Consider the following 14,121-nt stretch of genomic DNA (forward strand, 5'->3'; position numbering starts at 1 on the left):
ACATACATTTATAAAATAATAGCTAAATAAAAATGTTGAATGTAAATCTACAAACGTGATGACATGCCCTCTGACCCCTATCCAACTTGATAGGGTTAATCCTTTTGCCTATATTAAGATTACATGCTGCAATGTAGTATTTCATTATTATTGCTTATGTTTATGTCATGTCCAGATGAGTATTATTTTTAACTTTTTCAGTGTACTGTACAGGTATAAAATTATCCTGTTCACCTACCTCAGCAGCCATGAGAAGTCATAACTGAACACAGAAAAGAAACAGTAAAATGCGACTAATAGTTTTTGGGAATAAAGATATTTTCTGTTTATTGACTTGCATATTTGTCTTTCTTTCCTGTATTTGAAAATTGTGATTGATAGAGAATGGAATTTTTTAAGCCCACATGGAACTTATGGAAGATAGGAGGAAACTATGGTTGAACTAAGTATTCAATCAGAAAATGTGGCAAGTATAAGGAGAGGCATTCTCTTAGACAAAAGTTTTTGCCAGCCACAAGTGTTTGGTTTGAGTCATCCATGATGAAAAAGCTTTAATGCCAGCAGGTAGAGCATCTAGTTTCTGGCCACAATCCACTATATCTAAGAGTTGGATAGGAACATTTCTGGCTGGCAAGGCATAGTTGTGATGCCTTAAGACTGCATCTGATAGCTGAAAATGCTGCAAAAGTGATGTCAAAGTATATCTACACATCACATCTTTTTGCACAATATTTCACCTGAAGGTGATGAATTCATAAGGATGTGAACATCTCTGTGTTTTGTAAAGATGATGATGCTTTGAGACCATGCTCTGCAGCTGAATTTGAGATGGATTGTGACAATGATGCATATTCCTATGAGTTGTGTCATTATGATGCTTCATATCCCCAAGTGTCTTACCATTCTGTTTCAGAATTCACACGAGGATGTTGTATTTATCAGAATGTGTGCATCTCCAAACTTCTGGAAGAAGATGAAGGCTCCCCCAAATGTTTTTATCTGTCCAGCAGTAGAGAAGCTGGTAGCAGATAATTGTCTGCTCCACCATTTACTTATCAAAACAATGTAAGTGAAAAAAGTAAACCCACCAGTGTTGAAGAGGATAACGAAGGAGAATTGCTAGGAATGAATGGACTTAAGATAGGAGGTGCAACTGTCTGATACTGTGTATATACAGTCCTGTGCTCCATACCTTAAAGCAATCCAATAAGGAGGAACTAGAAGTCTGAGACAAATTCTCAGTGAATTGTATCACAGTTTTGATCTTGGGTTCAAGTACAAAGCTTGAAGGAAGGGCTCTACAAGAACTTGGCTAATCTGGATGATTTTAAGAAAACTTGATTGCATTCCATAATGTACCTCCTGCAGACTGAAATGAGATACTCAACGAAAAGTATATTGGATTTAAATACTTTTCACCCCCATTAAAGCAGTTTCAGTGATTATGTGTTTCGAAGAGAGCATGACAAACTGTGCACTAGAGCAGTAGCAATTACAGCTGCATATTTAGCCCCGAGACTTCCTCCAGGGTTCATGATAATCTTCCAGCTTCTCAAGCTCCAATACAGCAGAAACCTGTCGAATGACAAGACTTTCAAGGCCCAGTTGCCAAGGCTGTACCATATATGCAGCCAGAGTTGGATGTCTAAAGGCATCAAGGGGACGAGGGAAGGAACCCATGCTTCAACCGTGGCTTTCTTTGTCATGATTTCAGAAATGGTCACATCCTATTGCTACATAGGATCATTGAACATGAGTACTATTCAGACTAATCCTACAACAGATACAGAAGGTTAATGAAGAGCTATGGCTACCGCTGTTCTTAACTAATTTAAACTAGCAGAACGTGAGTTAGATCTGGCTGTGAGGTCAGATGTGTGCAGCAGTCAGTTCACACCAAACATCATGGTGGCTAGTTCAGAGAACCATAGACTGGAGTTATCTGTTATGTGCCAATAAATACATGCAATGTTGAATTTTTAATGGATACAGTATCTGCCAGAACCTTACTAGGCTTTGTTATTTATCAGACACTTTGTGAAAAGTCACCATTCCAACCAGTTTGTGCACCAACTTTATTGTGGTAAAAAGTGGCAAGCTAGGTGATAGTAGTAAGGCATGCCTTGAGGTCTTTCTTGCTAGTATCACCTTCTGAATGAAGGTAGTTGCATCTGATCTGAGTTCAGGTAGTAATATGTAGAGAGGGGCTTGCTACAGAAATTGTCAACCAGTGTTACGTGGGCAGCAGATGAACTGCAATTCTGCAACAAAATCATTAAAGTGACAACCATATTAGCCTGCAAACAGTGGATTGCAGGCTTGCGTGTTGAGAGAGGTAGTGATACTGCTCTGTGAGCAAATGGTGTACTATGGATGTAGCCTAGTGTGTTGTTGCTATCTCCTGCAGTAATAGAACCAATATACAAAACACACTGCTTCTTGTCTTCTTACCTTTTTTCCAATAGTTATATCTGAGTATGGGTGTTATTCTAGTGCTAGTTTGTAATTATGAAAACTTGGTTATTCATCTTCCAGCTGGAATGTCATTGGCACAGTGACAGAGGCAAAAGTAATGCAAAAAAGCTGATTAAATAGTGTTACAACTACTGCAATGTATCCAAGAACAAATCTGCAACTTTCAGATCATCTGAAGTCTCTAGTTTAGGATTGTGCTAACAATCTAAACTCAAAACAGAGACACGGACTTGCTCAGGGAGTTTGCTGATGTATTTGTTGTACAAGATGGCCAATTGCATTGGAAAACAATTACATGTCATCACGTAGGTACTTGTGTCTAGTAAAACAACTGCTACTTAGTGTTCCTTGAATCACCAGGGATCTTGCCAGTGCTGAAGTTGAGTAGTTGTTGAAGGATGGAATAATAAAACTTTCAAAAGTATTAGGCCATCTCTAGTGGTGATTGCAGGAAGAAGGAAAGTACCCCAAGGTTCTGTGTTGACATTAGACAGTATCATGCTTAAATGCCTTTCCTTCATCACATACAAATGAATGTCTGGATGCGTTGAAAAGCACCAGTGATTTCATCACACTAAGTCTAATGTCTGGTTACTGATAAGTTGACCTAGATGATAAAAGTAGATCTAAGACTGTTTTCATCACCTAAGAAGGTCTGTATGAATTCTACAAAATGCCAGTCAGTCTGTGCATGCTACATTCAAGACTAATGGGGCTTACATTAGAGGACTACAATGGGAAGGCTGTCTCATCTGTGTGGGTGACATATTAGTCTGTAGGTTTACTTTTAGAGCTACAGCTGAGAGCTTCAGAATAGTATTCCAGCACAACACGGAGACAGAGCTGATATTGAAAGCAAGAAAATGTCTGCAGAACTAGTTTCAGTTTTATATAGTAGGTAGGTAGGAAAAGAGTATCCAAAGATCCTGCTAAGATAACAGTGGTCAAGAGCTGGTCCCAACTTTAGTCTAAGGGAGAAGTGTGCAGCTTTCTTGCTTTTATGTCATACTTTCAATGTTTTGTGACAGTTTCTACAAGATAGGTAGAGAACTGCCTGTGTTGGCTAAGATTGATACACAATTTGTATGAACATGGAATGTGAAGAATCTTTCAAAACTTGAGACATGCTCTGGTTCAAAGCAGTGATGCTGGTTTAACCTAATCAAAACTGTCCATTCGTCCTGGATGTTGATACCAGAGATAATGGAATTAAAGCAATTTTATCACAGGTACAGGATGGTATGAATCATTTAATCATACACGAGAGTCATATGTGACTGCTCCTTATTGCTGATACTCTATGGCAAAGAAGGAAGTGCTTGAAGTTATAGTTTTCGTCACACGTTACCACAAATACATGTATGTTATGGAGTTCATAATTCAAATAGACCATGCATCACTGAAATGACTAATGTTATTATAAAATATGTAAAGTATAATTATACAATGAATAAAGATGTAGAAAGAGTATAGCTTTTGTACAATAGTGCCCAGGTCATCAGCATAGAAATGGCAATGGATTGTCTTTTCAGTCAGTTATTTCATGTCAATTCATTTAATGTTCATATCCTGACATGATGCAGCAGTCGAAACATTGCTACAGCAGTGATGATGAAACACACAATTGGTGATAATTTATAAGGACATCATTATTAATCAGTTATGATCTTTAAGAAAAGCAGCTGAAGACCCAGATTTAGCTTTGGTGATTCTTGCAGTGTAACAAGGTGAAGTGTTACCATCACAAACTGTCAAACACATGCAATTTTTGGAACTTGTATTGACAACTATTAGTGCAGGCAGGATGGTGTGTTGTACCATCCACCAAGATGTGATAGCAAACCTGTGATAAAGGTAGTGATCCTCTAAAGCTCTAAAGGAGCTGACACTTCAAACTTTGTATAATGCAAGGAATGGAGCGTCAAGCATTGTTGTGTACGCACTAAGGCAGTTTTTCTGACTGCATTAACTTAAAAACATTGAGCAATGGAATAGAAACTACCATATGTGCTATTTATACTTAAATTTCATTGTTTTATTGCCCTTTAACTCATGTCTAGCTAATAATCCCACCTCACAAGTTGTATATAATTCTGTGAATATGTAGCTCAAGTTACCATTTTGAATTAAGTAAAACACGAGCTGCTCGCAAGCATACCCTGTGAAGAATTTGTATTTTATTTTTCATTATCTTATCTAATCTAACCTTATTTAACCTAATAAGTTTTTACTTTTTATATTATAATTACTTTTATAATAATAAATAAAGAATATACATGAAAAACAAGAAATATAGTACTTACCTCAGTCTTTTTTTTTGCTGTCGACTATTGAAGAAACTAATGGTGCTACTACACTAAATAATTTTTCATTTGATTAAATACTGCACCTAACAACACAGAATAATAACATACAAAAAGAAAGCAATATTCAATAATATAATAATTTTTTGGCTTTGTAACTATGTGATAAAAGCCTTTAAAAATTAATCTAAGCTTGTCAATGTGAATATCACGAGAGAAAGTTTCAAACTGAAAGTGAAATAGCCAGTACTCTGTATAGAAAACAACATAATATAACATATCATCTGATAGATTACAGCTTTGGCTTTCTATTGGTTATAATTATTGTAGTGTAAAATGCCAGAGAGAGTTGAGATGAGAGGATGTGACAGGTGGGTGTGGTACATAGGTCTGATTTTCTAGTTTATGGTTCCATAAATAAATAAGATTGAAGGCTATAAAAATTATACTTTGCCTTAGTAATATCTATGGTTTAATGAATAATTTACATTAAAGTTTTTACTTCTCAGAGGTGTGGTAAATAAATTAGAGAAAAAGGAATACCTAGAGAACAAATGTCACAATTTTCATACTGGGGGGATTGAGGGTTTATTTAAAATATTTCTTTATAAAATTGAGAACTTAAAACTGATATTAAAATTGAATTTATTAAATAGTTAATAAATCAAATTTTAATATTATAAAGGTTTTATTTTTTAATTTCAAAAGGAAGTATTTAAATAAATTCTCAATCTTCATTTTTCTATATCATATGACATTTGTTCACATTAAATTGTACATATTAGATAATCTTTTCACCTCTATTTATGGTTTTAAGTTTAAGTGCAAATTAATATCATAGATATTGCTGACATATAATCTATCTTTACAGCCACCATAGTGTTTTACTTGGATATAAACCAAAAGGCCCAACCCACATTCTGTATCTTCCTATCACATACTGTCTTTCAAAAAATGTCCATAATTCTTTATGACATTTGATATTAAATTATCTATAAACAACAGAAAGAGAAGATTTTAATTAATTTATATATATTTAGTGCTAGTTTATTCTTATAGTGGCTTTTGTATTATTTAGTGTGCAGATTCAAAGTAGTTAGCTCAGCTCGATCAAGTAAGGGAATTATTTTAACACACTTAATGCTTAGTTAAAAAAACAATACAGTTACATCACAATAGTTATATGATATTCTATGCTTTGTGTGTGTTATTATTTTATATTCTAATCTGAATATTAGAAATAAATAAAAATTCAGTAAACGACTAACAAAAACTATAGTGAAAAAGTAGGGATAAATTTTATAGACACTTGAGTATTTGACTGCTGAAAGTACAAGACCTACACATAAGTGCCAAGTTTTTTTTTGTATACTGTTTTATATTGTTATAAAAGTAACTAAAATGTAAAAATTAGAAACTTGTTAGGTTAGATAAGAAAACATTAATGAAAAAAGTTAAATATTTCTTCATGAGGTATGCACATGAGAAGCTTATACATTATGTAATTCAATACAGTAGGTTGAACTATGCATTTTCTGGTTGATTTCTAGCTTGTTATACAGGTTTAGTAGCTAAGACATTCTACAAAGAGCAATAGAATTAAATAAAAACAAATGTAAACTGTTACAAGCCTGAAGCTGTTTGAGATAACGAATTGCTATTATCTGTTACAATCTGCAGTCATTCTAAAGAAGAAAAAAATGTAATTTAGATTTGTATTTTTATGTGGTAGCTACAAAGTTGGTTAAACAGATTGTTCTCATATAGTGTTAGGATGAAGAAAATATTACATAAAATATAAAGTTTTACTGGAAAGAAACTTTTGATATTCACTTAGGAGGCTCTAGGAGTTATGGAAACACAGTTTGAAAGCTGTAAGGTGAAAACTAAATACTTTTAATCTTAACCTGAAAATCAACTTGCACTAAGACTAATTAGTGTTAGATAGACTCTGATTCCATAAATTCACAGATATATCTTTAGTAAAAATACTTGCACAGAAAATCAAATTTTTTAATTTCAAAAGACTTATAATGTTTTGTAAAAGCTTTCTAAATTTTGTACTACATTAAAAGTTATATATAGTTTTATGGTTATTTGGTGATTTCAAGGTTGGTCAAAATCAACAAGTATAGGGAGGGTTAAGGATGGTTTGATTACAGTTGCTTTATTCCACCTGATCACTTTTCTACAATTTAGCATATAGAAATCTCCAGCAATGATACTGCTCATTTGCTGTTTTATGTTATATTTTCATATATCATATTTGGTATATTGAGCTTTGGTGGTCATCCATTGTGTCCTTTATCAACCTTTATGAGATTAAATGTTTGGTTTACTAGATTAACTCTAGTGTTAAGTTCCACATTTCCTTGCCTATGTCAGCAGTATTCATTTGAGTAAAGCCTAATACTTGATAATTATTACAGTTTCTTAAAAATCTATGATCTCTGTTATGTGTTATTAGTATTTGTGAATCACTCCATTACATTACCTTTGTTTTCCTTTTTTTTAAGAATTATACTAAATAATAATGAGCTTTGAATATGCATGTTATTTTTACATTAATACATTTCATAAAGCAATTTTTTTTCTTGCACATGTAGATGTATTAAAATGGCTCTTGTTCATGATATGGCAGAATGCATTGTGGGTGATATAACCCCATGGTGTGGTATTAGTAAGGAAGAAAAGCACCAGCAAGAAAGGGTTAGTAAAAGTTTTATATTGTTCCATTAAAGCTAAAGATGAATTACACAAAAGAGATAATATTGAAGTTCAAGATAACTGCAAGAATTGTTATTATGATGACTGATTTTGAATTACATATAACTGATGTTTTTTGTATGTTTAAAATCTCCATTTGCATTAATTAAAGAGATATCTAGAAAAATGTTTCTCTAATATTTTACTAAATAGAAATAACAAAGTTGGATAAGTTAAATAGGATTAGAAATTATCTTTTAATAAACATTATATTGGAGATTCAAGACTATATTAAAAATAATCCTTCAGAATTTGAAAAGTTTTATTAAAGGTTAAATATTTTTCAAATTGTGGCATTAAATTTGATGTGTTGATGTTTAATTACCAATTATCTTTGTCTGTGTATATTTTTAAATTTGCATGTAAGGTGTTGCAAAGTATCCCTTGATAATTGTATGGCTTAATATATGCTGTTGTAAATCAGATGTAAATTTAATAGAAGTTGTGTTTGCTGTTAATTTGTTAACAGTAAAATAATTTTGAAAAATTCTTTGACAGTAACAAAGGCTGTTAATTAACTAGTGTGAGACAAGCCTTTATTTCTATTCATTGCTTAATCCATTAATCCATAGGCCATTGTCTTGTGTATAAATTAGGTAACCTGGTTAATAGCTGCTAATCTTAATTGAAGTCTGTTTCATTAATTTTCACTGTTGTAACTAAATTTATCTATTTATTTTTCCATCCATAAATACTGTACTTAAAGTATGGATCCTAATACAGACTTAAATATTTCTTGAAATAACATAACATAATAATGGCTGAAGACGGCTTGAATGGGTAATGAAGAAAATGTTGCAAATTGGGCTGTTGCTGCAAATGGTGTTCTTTAACAGGATAACTGAAAAAAGATTTAAGAGTGTTTCTTTCTCTTTCAAGATTTGGTTTGCACACTCTGGTGTACAGTGTGTATTAGAAAATGAGCTTGAAGTACATGTAGTTCACCTTTTTTTGTATATTTTTAGAAGAGTTTGGAAGACTTACTGTATACAGGAGCATCTCTGTCGGCTATTCAACATGGAATGGTGTGATCTGTTCAACTGTGGAGTATACATATGTTCATTCAGAATACCATGAAATTATTTTTCCAGTGACATACGGTTCATTAAAATTTTAAGTGCATGGATGACAGTTTTTATAATATGGTTGCTGTGATACCTCATCTTATGTATCATGTAATTTTTAGGAATGGATACTTGCACACTGTACAAGTTATATTACATGCAGAAACTGATAAAAGTGAATTTGCTGTTGAAGAATCTTATATAAAACAGCTGTTATTGCTGTTATAATACATTATATTTATAATGGTAGATTGAATGAAACAAAAACTTCAAGCTGTTCTCTTAAATGTTTCTGAAGATTTCTTGGACATATCTTGGTATACTGTATTGTTTTCACAAAATCTTGATATTCAGGATTTTCTACCTGTTAGTTCAGTTTCTGACTGAATTTCTGTTTTTAAGCAGTGAGAAGTTGATCATCATATTTCAATCATATGTTGCAGAATTGTATAATTTATTTATCTTGTGGCCCATGGACTGCACCAGTTATGTTGTTACATAAAAATGTATAGGAAAACAATAGGTTTTTGAATGGACATTGTGAAAGCTTAGGGCTTATCTCTGTAAGTTGAAGCCATGGATTAAAGTTTTGACAGTAATATACCTTTGAGTAGTAGCTTCACAGTTGAATTGTGATTTATATGTGATAGATGGTTATTACTTGTTTAGAATTTCTTCAATTTACTCTAGGATGCCATGGACAAGCTCTGTAAACTAGCAGGAGGTCAAACTGGTCAGGAAATACTGGAGTTGTGGGAGGTAAGACTTGTTGTTACATATAATAGTTCTGAACAAAATGAGGAAAAAAGTCCAAACTTCAACTTCATTTCTCAGCTCTACTTCATAGTTCATTCATAAGACTTGCTCTTCATTGCAACAAACATTGAAATTATCTTTGATTTGACTACCAGATTTTTTTTACTCCTATATAATCTTCTGAGTTTGACATAAATTACATAATTTTAGTATAGATATTGCTAATGCATAAATTTATGGCCTCCATTTTTCCAACCCATATGCCACATCTTCAGTCACATTCTGTCTTTCAAAATATCTCATTAATTCTTTCTGGCATTTGCTATTGGATTACTTATAATCAATAGAAAGAAAAGATTTTAATTTACTGAATTCAGCATAGACTAGCTTGTTCTGATGGAACTTTTGAAATATTTTGGCTACAGATCACCTCAACCAGTGCAACATAACAGAATTATTTCAACTTGCTTGAAGCTTTGTTACAAAGGCAGTTAAATTATCATAGTTTTAGGACATTGTATGTTTTGTGCATGTTATTATTTTGTGTTCTAACTTGAATATTTGAAATATATAAAAATTCAGTAACATATTACCAACAACCTTGCCAAAAAGTAAAATGTTAACTTTTCTTAAGATTCGAACAGCAAAACCTTGAAAAGTACATGTAAGTACTAAATTTCTTGTTCTTTTTGTATATTTTATCTTATTGTTATAATAGTAACCAAAATATGAAAATTAGAAACTTATTAAGTTAGGTAAGAAAACTTAAAGGAAAAAAAAAATTAAATAAAACCTTATGATAACATGCATACGTCATTTATTTATAGCTGTCCTGGTGGGATAGATTTTTTTGCCATTTCTAAGTTCAGCAATAAATATAAATGATTTGGAGATTTCGAAAATATTAGCTTAGGCTGTGAAATTAAATAATGTTTTATTATCTGTTACAATATGGGGTCATCCTGGAAAGAAAAAGGGGTAATGTTACGTCTCTGTTCGTTTGTTAATTTCCCATAAAAATTCTTTCCGAAGAACTTCAGCGACACAAGTCCTTTCTTAAATAAAACTAATTTATTCTTTCTCAATACAACTTTGCAATACACTTAATTTCCACAGTCACTTTAACTTAGACACATGCTATAATTCACAACGATTCACGTACTTTACTTATGACTTGGCTCGATTATCTGCCTCTATATCTCCCTATCTGCTCTTATCTATGCCATTACTTCTCCTCTCCACTTTATTTGCCGGGTTTATATACTAAAATAGAGGGCGTGTAAAAAAGACTAGAGTTGCCAGGAAGAGTCATGATCCTTCTAGAAACTTAACACGTGTTGCCAGCATCATGTGACTTCTGCTGTCGTAACAGTAATTTAGATTTATTTCATATTTCTCAACTTTTTTATTTTACCCTACATTGCTGATTTCACTACACTTAGTGTTAGGGTATAAAAAATAACAAACACAATATAAAGTTTAACTGAAAAAACAATTGATATTCATTTAGGAAATTCTAGAGGTTCAAATGAAATATGAAAACTGTAAGATAAAAAAAAATATTTTTATTCTTAACGTCAAAATAAACCTGCACTCACTGACTCAGTAAAAACTTTATAAATTCAGAAACAAATTTTTGATAAAAATATCATTTAAAAAAACAGATATTTTTTTACAACAAACTTGTAATGGTTACTAAAACCTTGACAACTATCATGAAGATACATTTAGTAAATTCAGAGTCATAGCATGCATATTTTCATGGTAATGCTGTGGCTACAAGGTTTATCAAAATGACCAAATTCGTGTGGGAAACATTAGCAGTGAAAAAGCTTTGGTGCAGTTTTGTTATGTGGACCAAATTAATTATTTCATAATTCTTGTCAGTACCTGAGTATTTGCAAGAAGAAAAAAGCTGTTTTGTAGCCTTTCATGCTTACTAGGTCTTACACTTAATTCCAGATGTATTACCTTGTATATACAGAGAATGGAGTGCATTATATTAAAATGATTTTGGAGCTTCACCTTATAATTACAGTCCATATTTCCACATTTAATCATACCAGTAGTCTTATTTCTTTTATTCTTTGAATATTCAACATAAAAATGTATAAGGAAATATGATGATTATTGAAAAAAATTTCCAAACCAGCTTGACAGAATATGAGGACTAAACTAAATCCTTTGGCTTTCTTGGCTGATGCACCTCTGACAAGTACTTATATTCACACTTGACTTATCATACATGAACATCTTTGTACTCAGCTATACTGAACACCACTATTACATTAAAAAATACATATATACAATATGTCAAGTTTGTCAGACTTTTTACTTACAGATGGTTTACTACATGCGCTAGATGTAGAAGCGGCATATTTTTATTGGTTAGTAAGCAACTCATGAACAAAGGAATGTGTTAATATACACAGCTGTTTCATTTAAATTTAATACAAGAGTTGTGATTTAGATAGTTATAAAGCATAGGTGTTAAATTTAATGTTTTAGAAGCAATACTTTATCACAAGTTTGTTTATGAATCAATTGTTGCATAGTTTAATTGTTGTGAATTGATATCACATTACTCGAACCTTCTGAATATTTTTCCTTGCTTGTTACATCATATTGTCTCATAGTTTTTAGAAAGCTCTAAAAGCATAATTTTTATAGCCTTCAATCTTATTTTACTACAGAGCCATAAAATATAACATCAGATCCCTTTTGTCACACCCATCTGTGACATCCTCTCTTTCAGAAATTGCTATTAGTTCTCTATGAAGTTTAATACTATATTTCTGTGTTGTGTGAAGATACACAAAACATATTAGAAGTTATAGTATGGAAACTCTAAAGGACAATTTCACCAAGCCCATAGTGAAAGAGATAAAGATGTACACCTACTGTACTTTAGCCTAATGCACATATCATCATCCACTACAGCATCTATAAATTGACCACATGCCAGTGAATCCATCATTTCATATAGAACATCTGGATATGGCAATTGGGTAAGTCTTTCCACATCTTTAGCTATGGTCTCGTACTTTCTCTGGTCAGCCTCCTTAATGTTCCGTTAGAAACTTCCTTCTGATGTGACGCTCCAAATCTGTTTGATAAAGGGTCCACTTGTGTCTGGTAGTTATCAGAGCTTTTTTTAGAAAGATTACTCAATGTAGTTAAAGCTGGCTTTTTTAAATGAGCAGCATAATTAACACTTTAACTATGGGCATCTTTCTCTGCACCTGTCACAAGGTTTTAGTGAGTTACATTCAAAATGTAATTAAACTACTTTCTTATCATGGTATAAGAATAAATTTGACATAAAACCATAGCTAATAACCTAAATTTTAATTCTGTATAAGATTTAAGTTTTTAGTTTTATATGACAATATAAAAAACATCTTGAATTTCCACTACTATGAGAATTGTAACATTTTCTCTCTCTCTAGCCATCCTCTCTTCTCTAATTTATTTATTACCTTTCCAAGAAGTACAAAATTTAATGTAATCTATTCATTGTGATATTATCATTACTCAGGCAGAGCATAATATTTATAATGATGAAAGTCTTCCGGATATATCCGGAAATCCGGATATTTCTAAAAAATCCTGAGAACCTCCGGTTTTCTTTCTGAGAAACACATTTTTTAAAATTATTTATCGGATTTTGGTGTTCCATGCCATAGATAAGTGTTTATACAATCGCGCGGTTTGTTTACATTCGGCAACAGGGTGCCGCCATTTCGTAGTCTCGCAATGCTTGCTGGCGTGTACGATACCTTGTATGCTTATAATGCAAACTTCATGTCATGTGAACGAGATTTTATCTCGAAAACATGCTTTAGAAAACGCGGTCATTCTTTTGTGTACCTTTCTATTGAGCGAGACAATTGAAGAGCCTTATCTATTCAAAGGTGTTTACTGAAGCGATAATAGATCAAATGAAGTGTACAAACAAATAGATAGGTCAGCGGATATCAGTAGCATAGAAGGAAAGATAAAGAACAAGTTCAAATGGTCGTGGCTGGAGGAAAAGGATGTAAATGGTGACTTTTTATCGGACTTTTTGAGGAAAGTGGACAGGCCAGGATATGCACTGTGCACGTGGTTAGTAAATTTTACTTTATAGATCTATTAAAGTTTATAATCATTTCTTGTACTGGAGTTTTAGAAAATCGTTAATAATTTCTTAATTATCACTCAATGACGTGACTGATCAAGACGGCAAATCAAAGGATCAGTATTTGAGAGAAGTCTCAAGAATACAGACAGATCCAACCCTACCTGGGATAAATGACAGCACCCGATTGGATCACTGGTGGAGAGAGGTTACGCCTTGCTATCCAGCTCTTGGGAAGGTAGTAAGAGCTTGTCTTAGTATTTTCACTGGACCCAAAATAGAACAGTCATTTAGCATTATGAATGACCTCATTGATGCTAAATCAAACAGGATGGCTGTGCAGACATATTCGTCATTTCAGAGCCTGAAATATGATTTAAAAGCACAGAACACTAGCAGCCTTGGTCATTACCATAGGGAGGATGTCCTAAGAGATCCTGTGGACAAGAGTGTGTACTACCACATCCAGACAGCCTATGGCAGATATGCTAAAAAACTGAGGGAGAGGAAAGAAGAAAAAGCACTGCCAAATCCAACACTTTCTAAACATGGATCAAAACAATCAGTGCACACAATTGCTAAAAACATTAAAAAAGCAATATGGTCAAAGAGGGGAGCTAGCAAGAGAAAACGAAAC

At 32.7% G+C, this 14,121-nt stretch overlaps 1 protein-coding gene across 7 annotated transcripts in view; it reads left to right on the top strand.

The window, feature by feature from the left end:
* LOC106462070 (HD domain-containing protein 2-like) overlaps positions 1-14,121 on the top strand; it is a 107,491-nt gene that overhangs the window by 24,322 nt on the left and 69,048 nt on the right. For 6 of the 7 annotated variants that reach the window (XM_022389201.1, XM_022389205.1, XM_022389203.1 and 3 more), the window contains exons 3-5: positions 7,385-7,487; positions 8,510-8,569; positions 9,299-9,367. In XM_022389201.1, the coding sequence (XP_022244909.1) occupies positions 7,385-7,487; positions 8,510-8,569; positions 9,299-9,367 (232 nt within the window). The remainder of the gene's footprint in view (positions 1-7,384; positions 7,488-8,509; positions 8,570-9,298; positions 9,368-14,121) is intronic. The other variant, XM_013921952.2, reaches the window with a different exon arrangement.

Source organism: Limulus polyphemus, unplaced genomic scaffold (assembly GCF_000517525.1).
Source record: "Limulus polyphemus unplaced genomic scaffold, Limulus_polyphemus-2.1.2 Scaffold1088, whole genome shotgun sequence".
NCBI classification, from domain to species: Eukaryota; Metazoa; Arthropoda; class Merostomata; order Xiphosura; family Limulidae; genus Limulus; species Limulus polyphemus.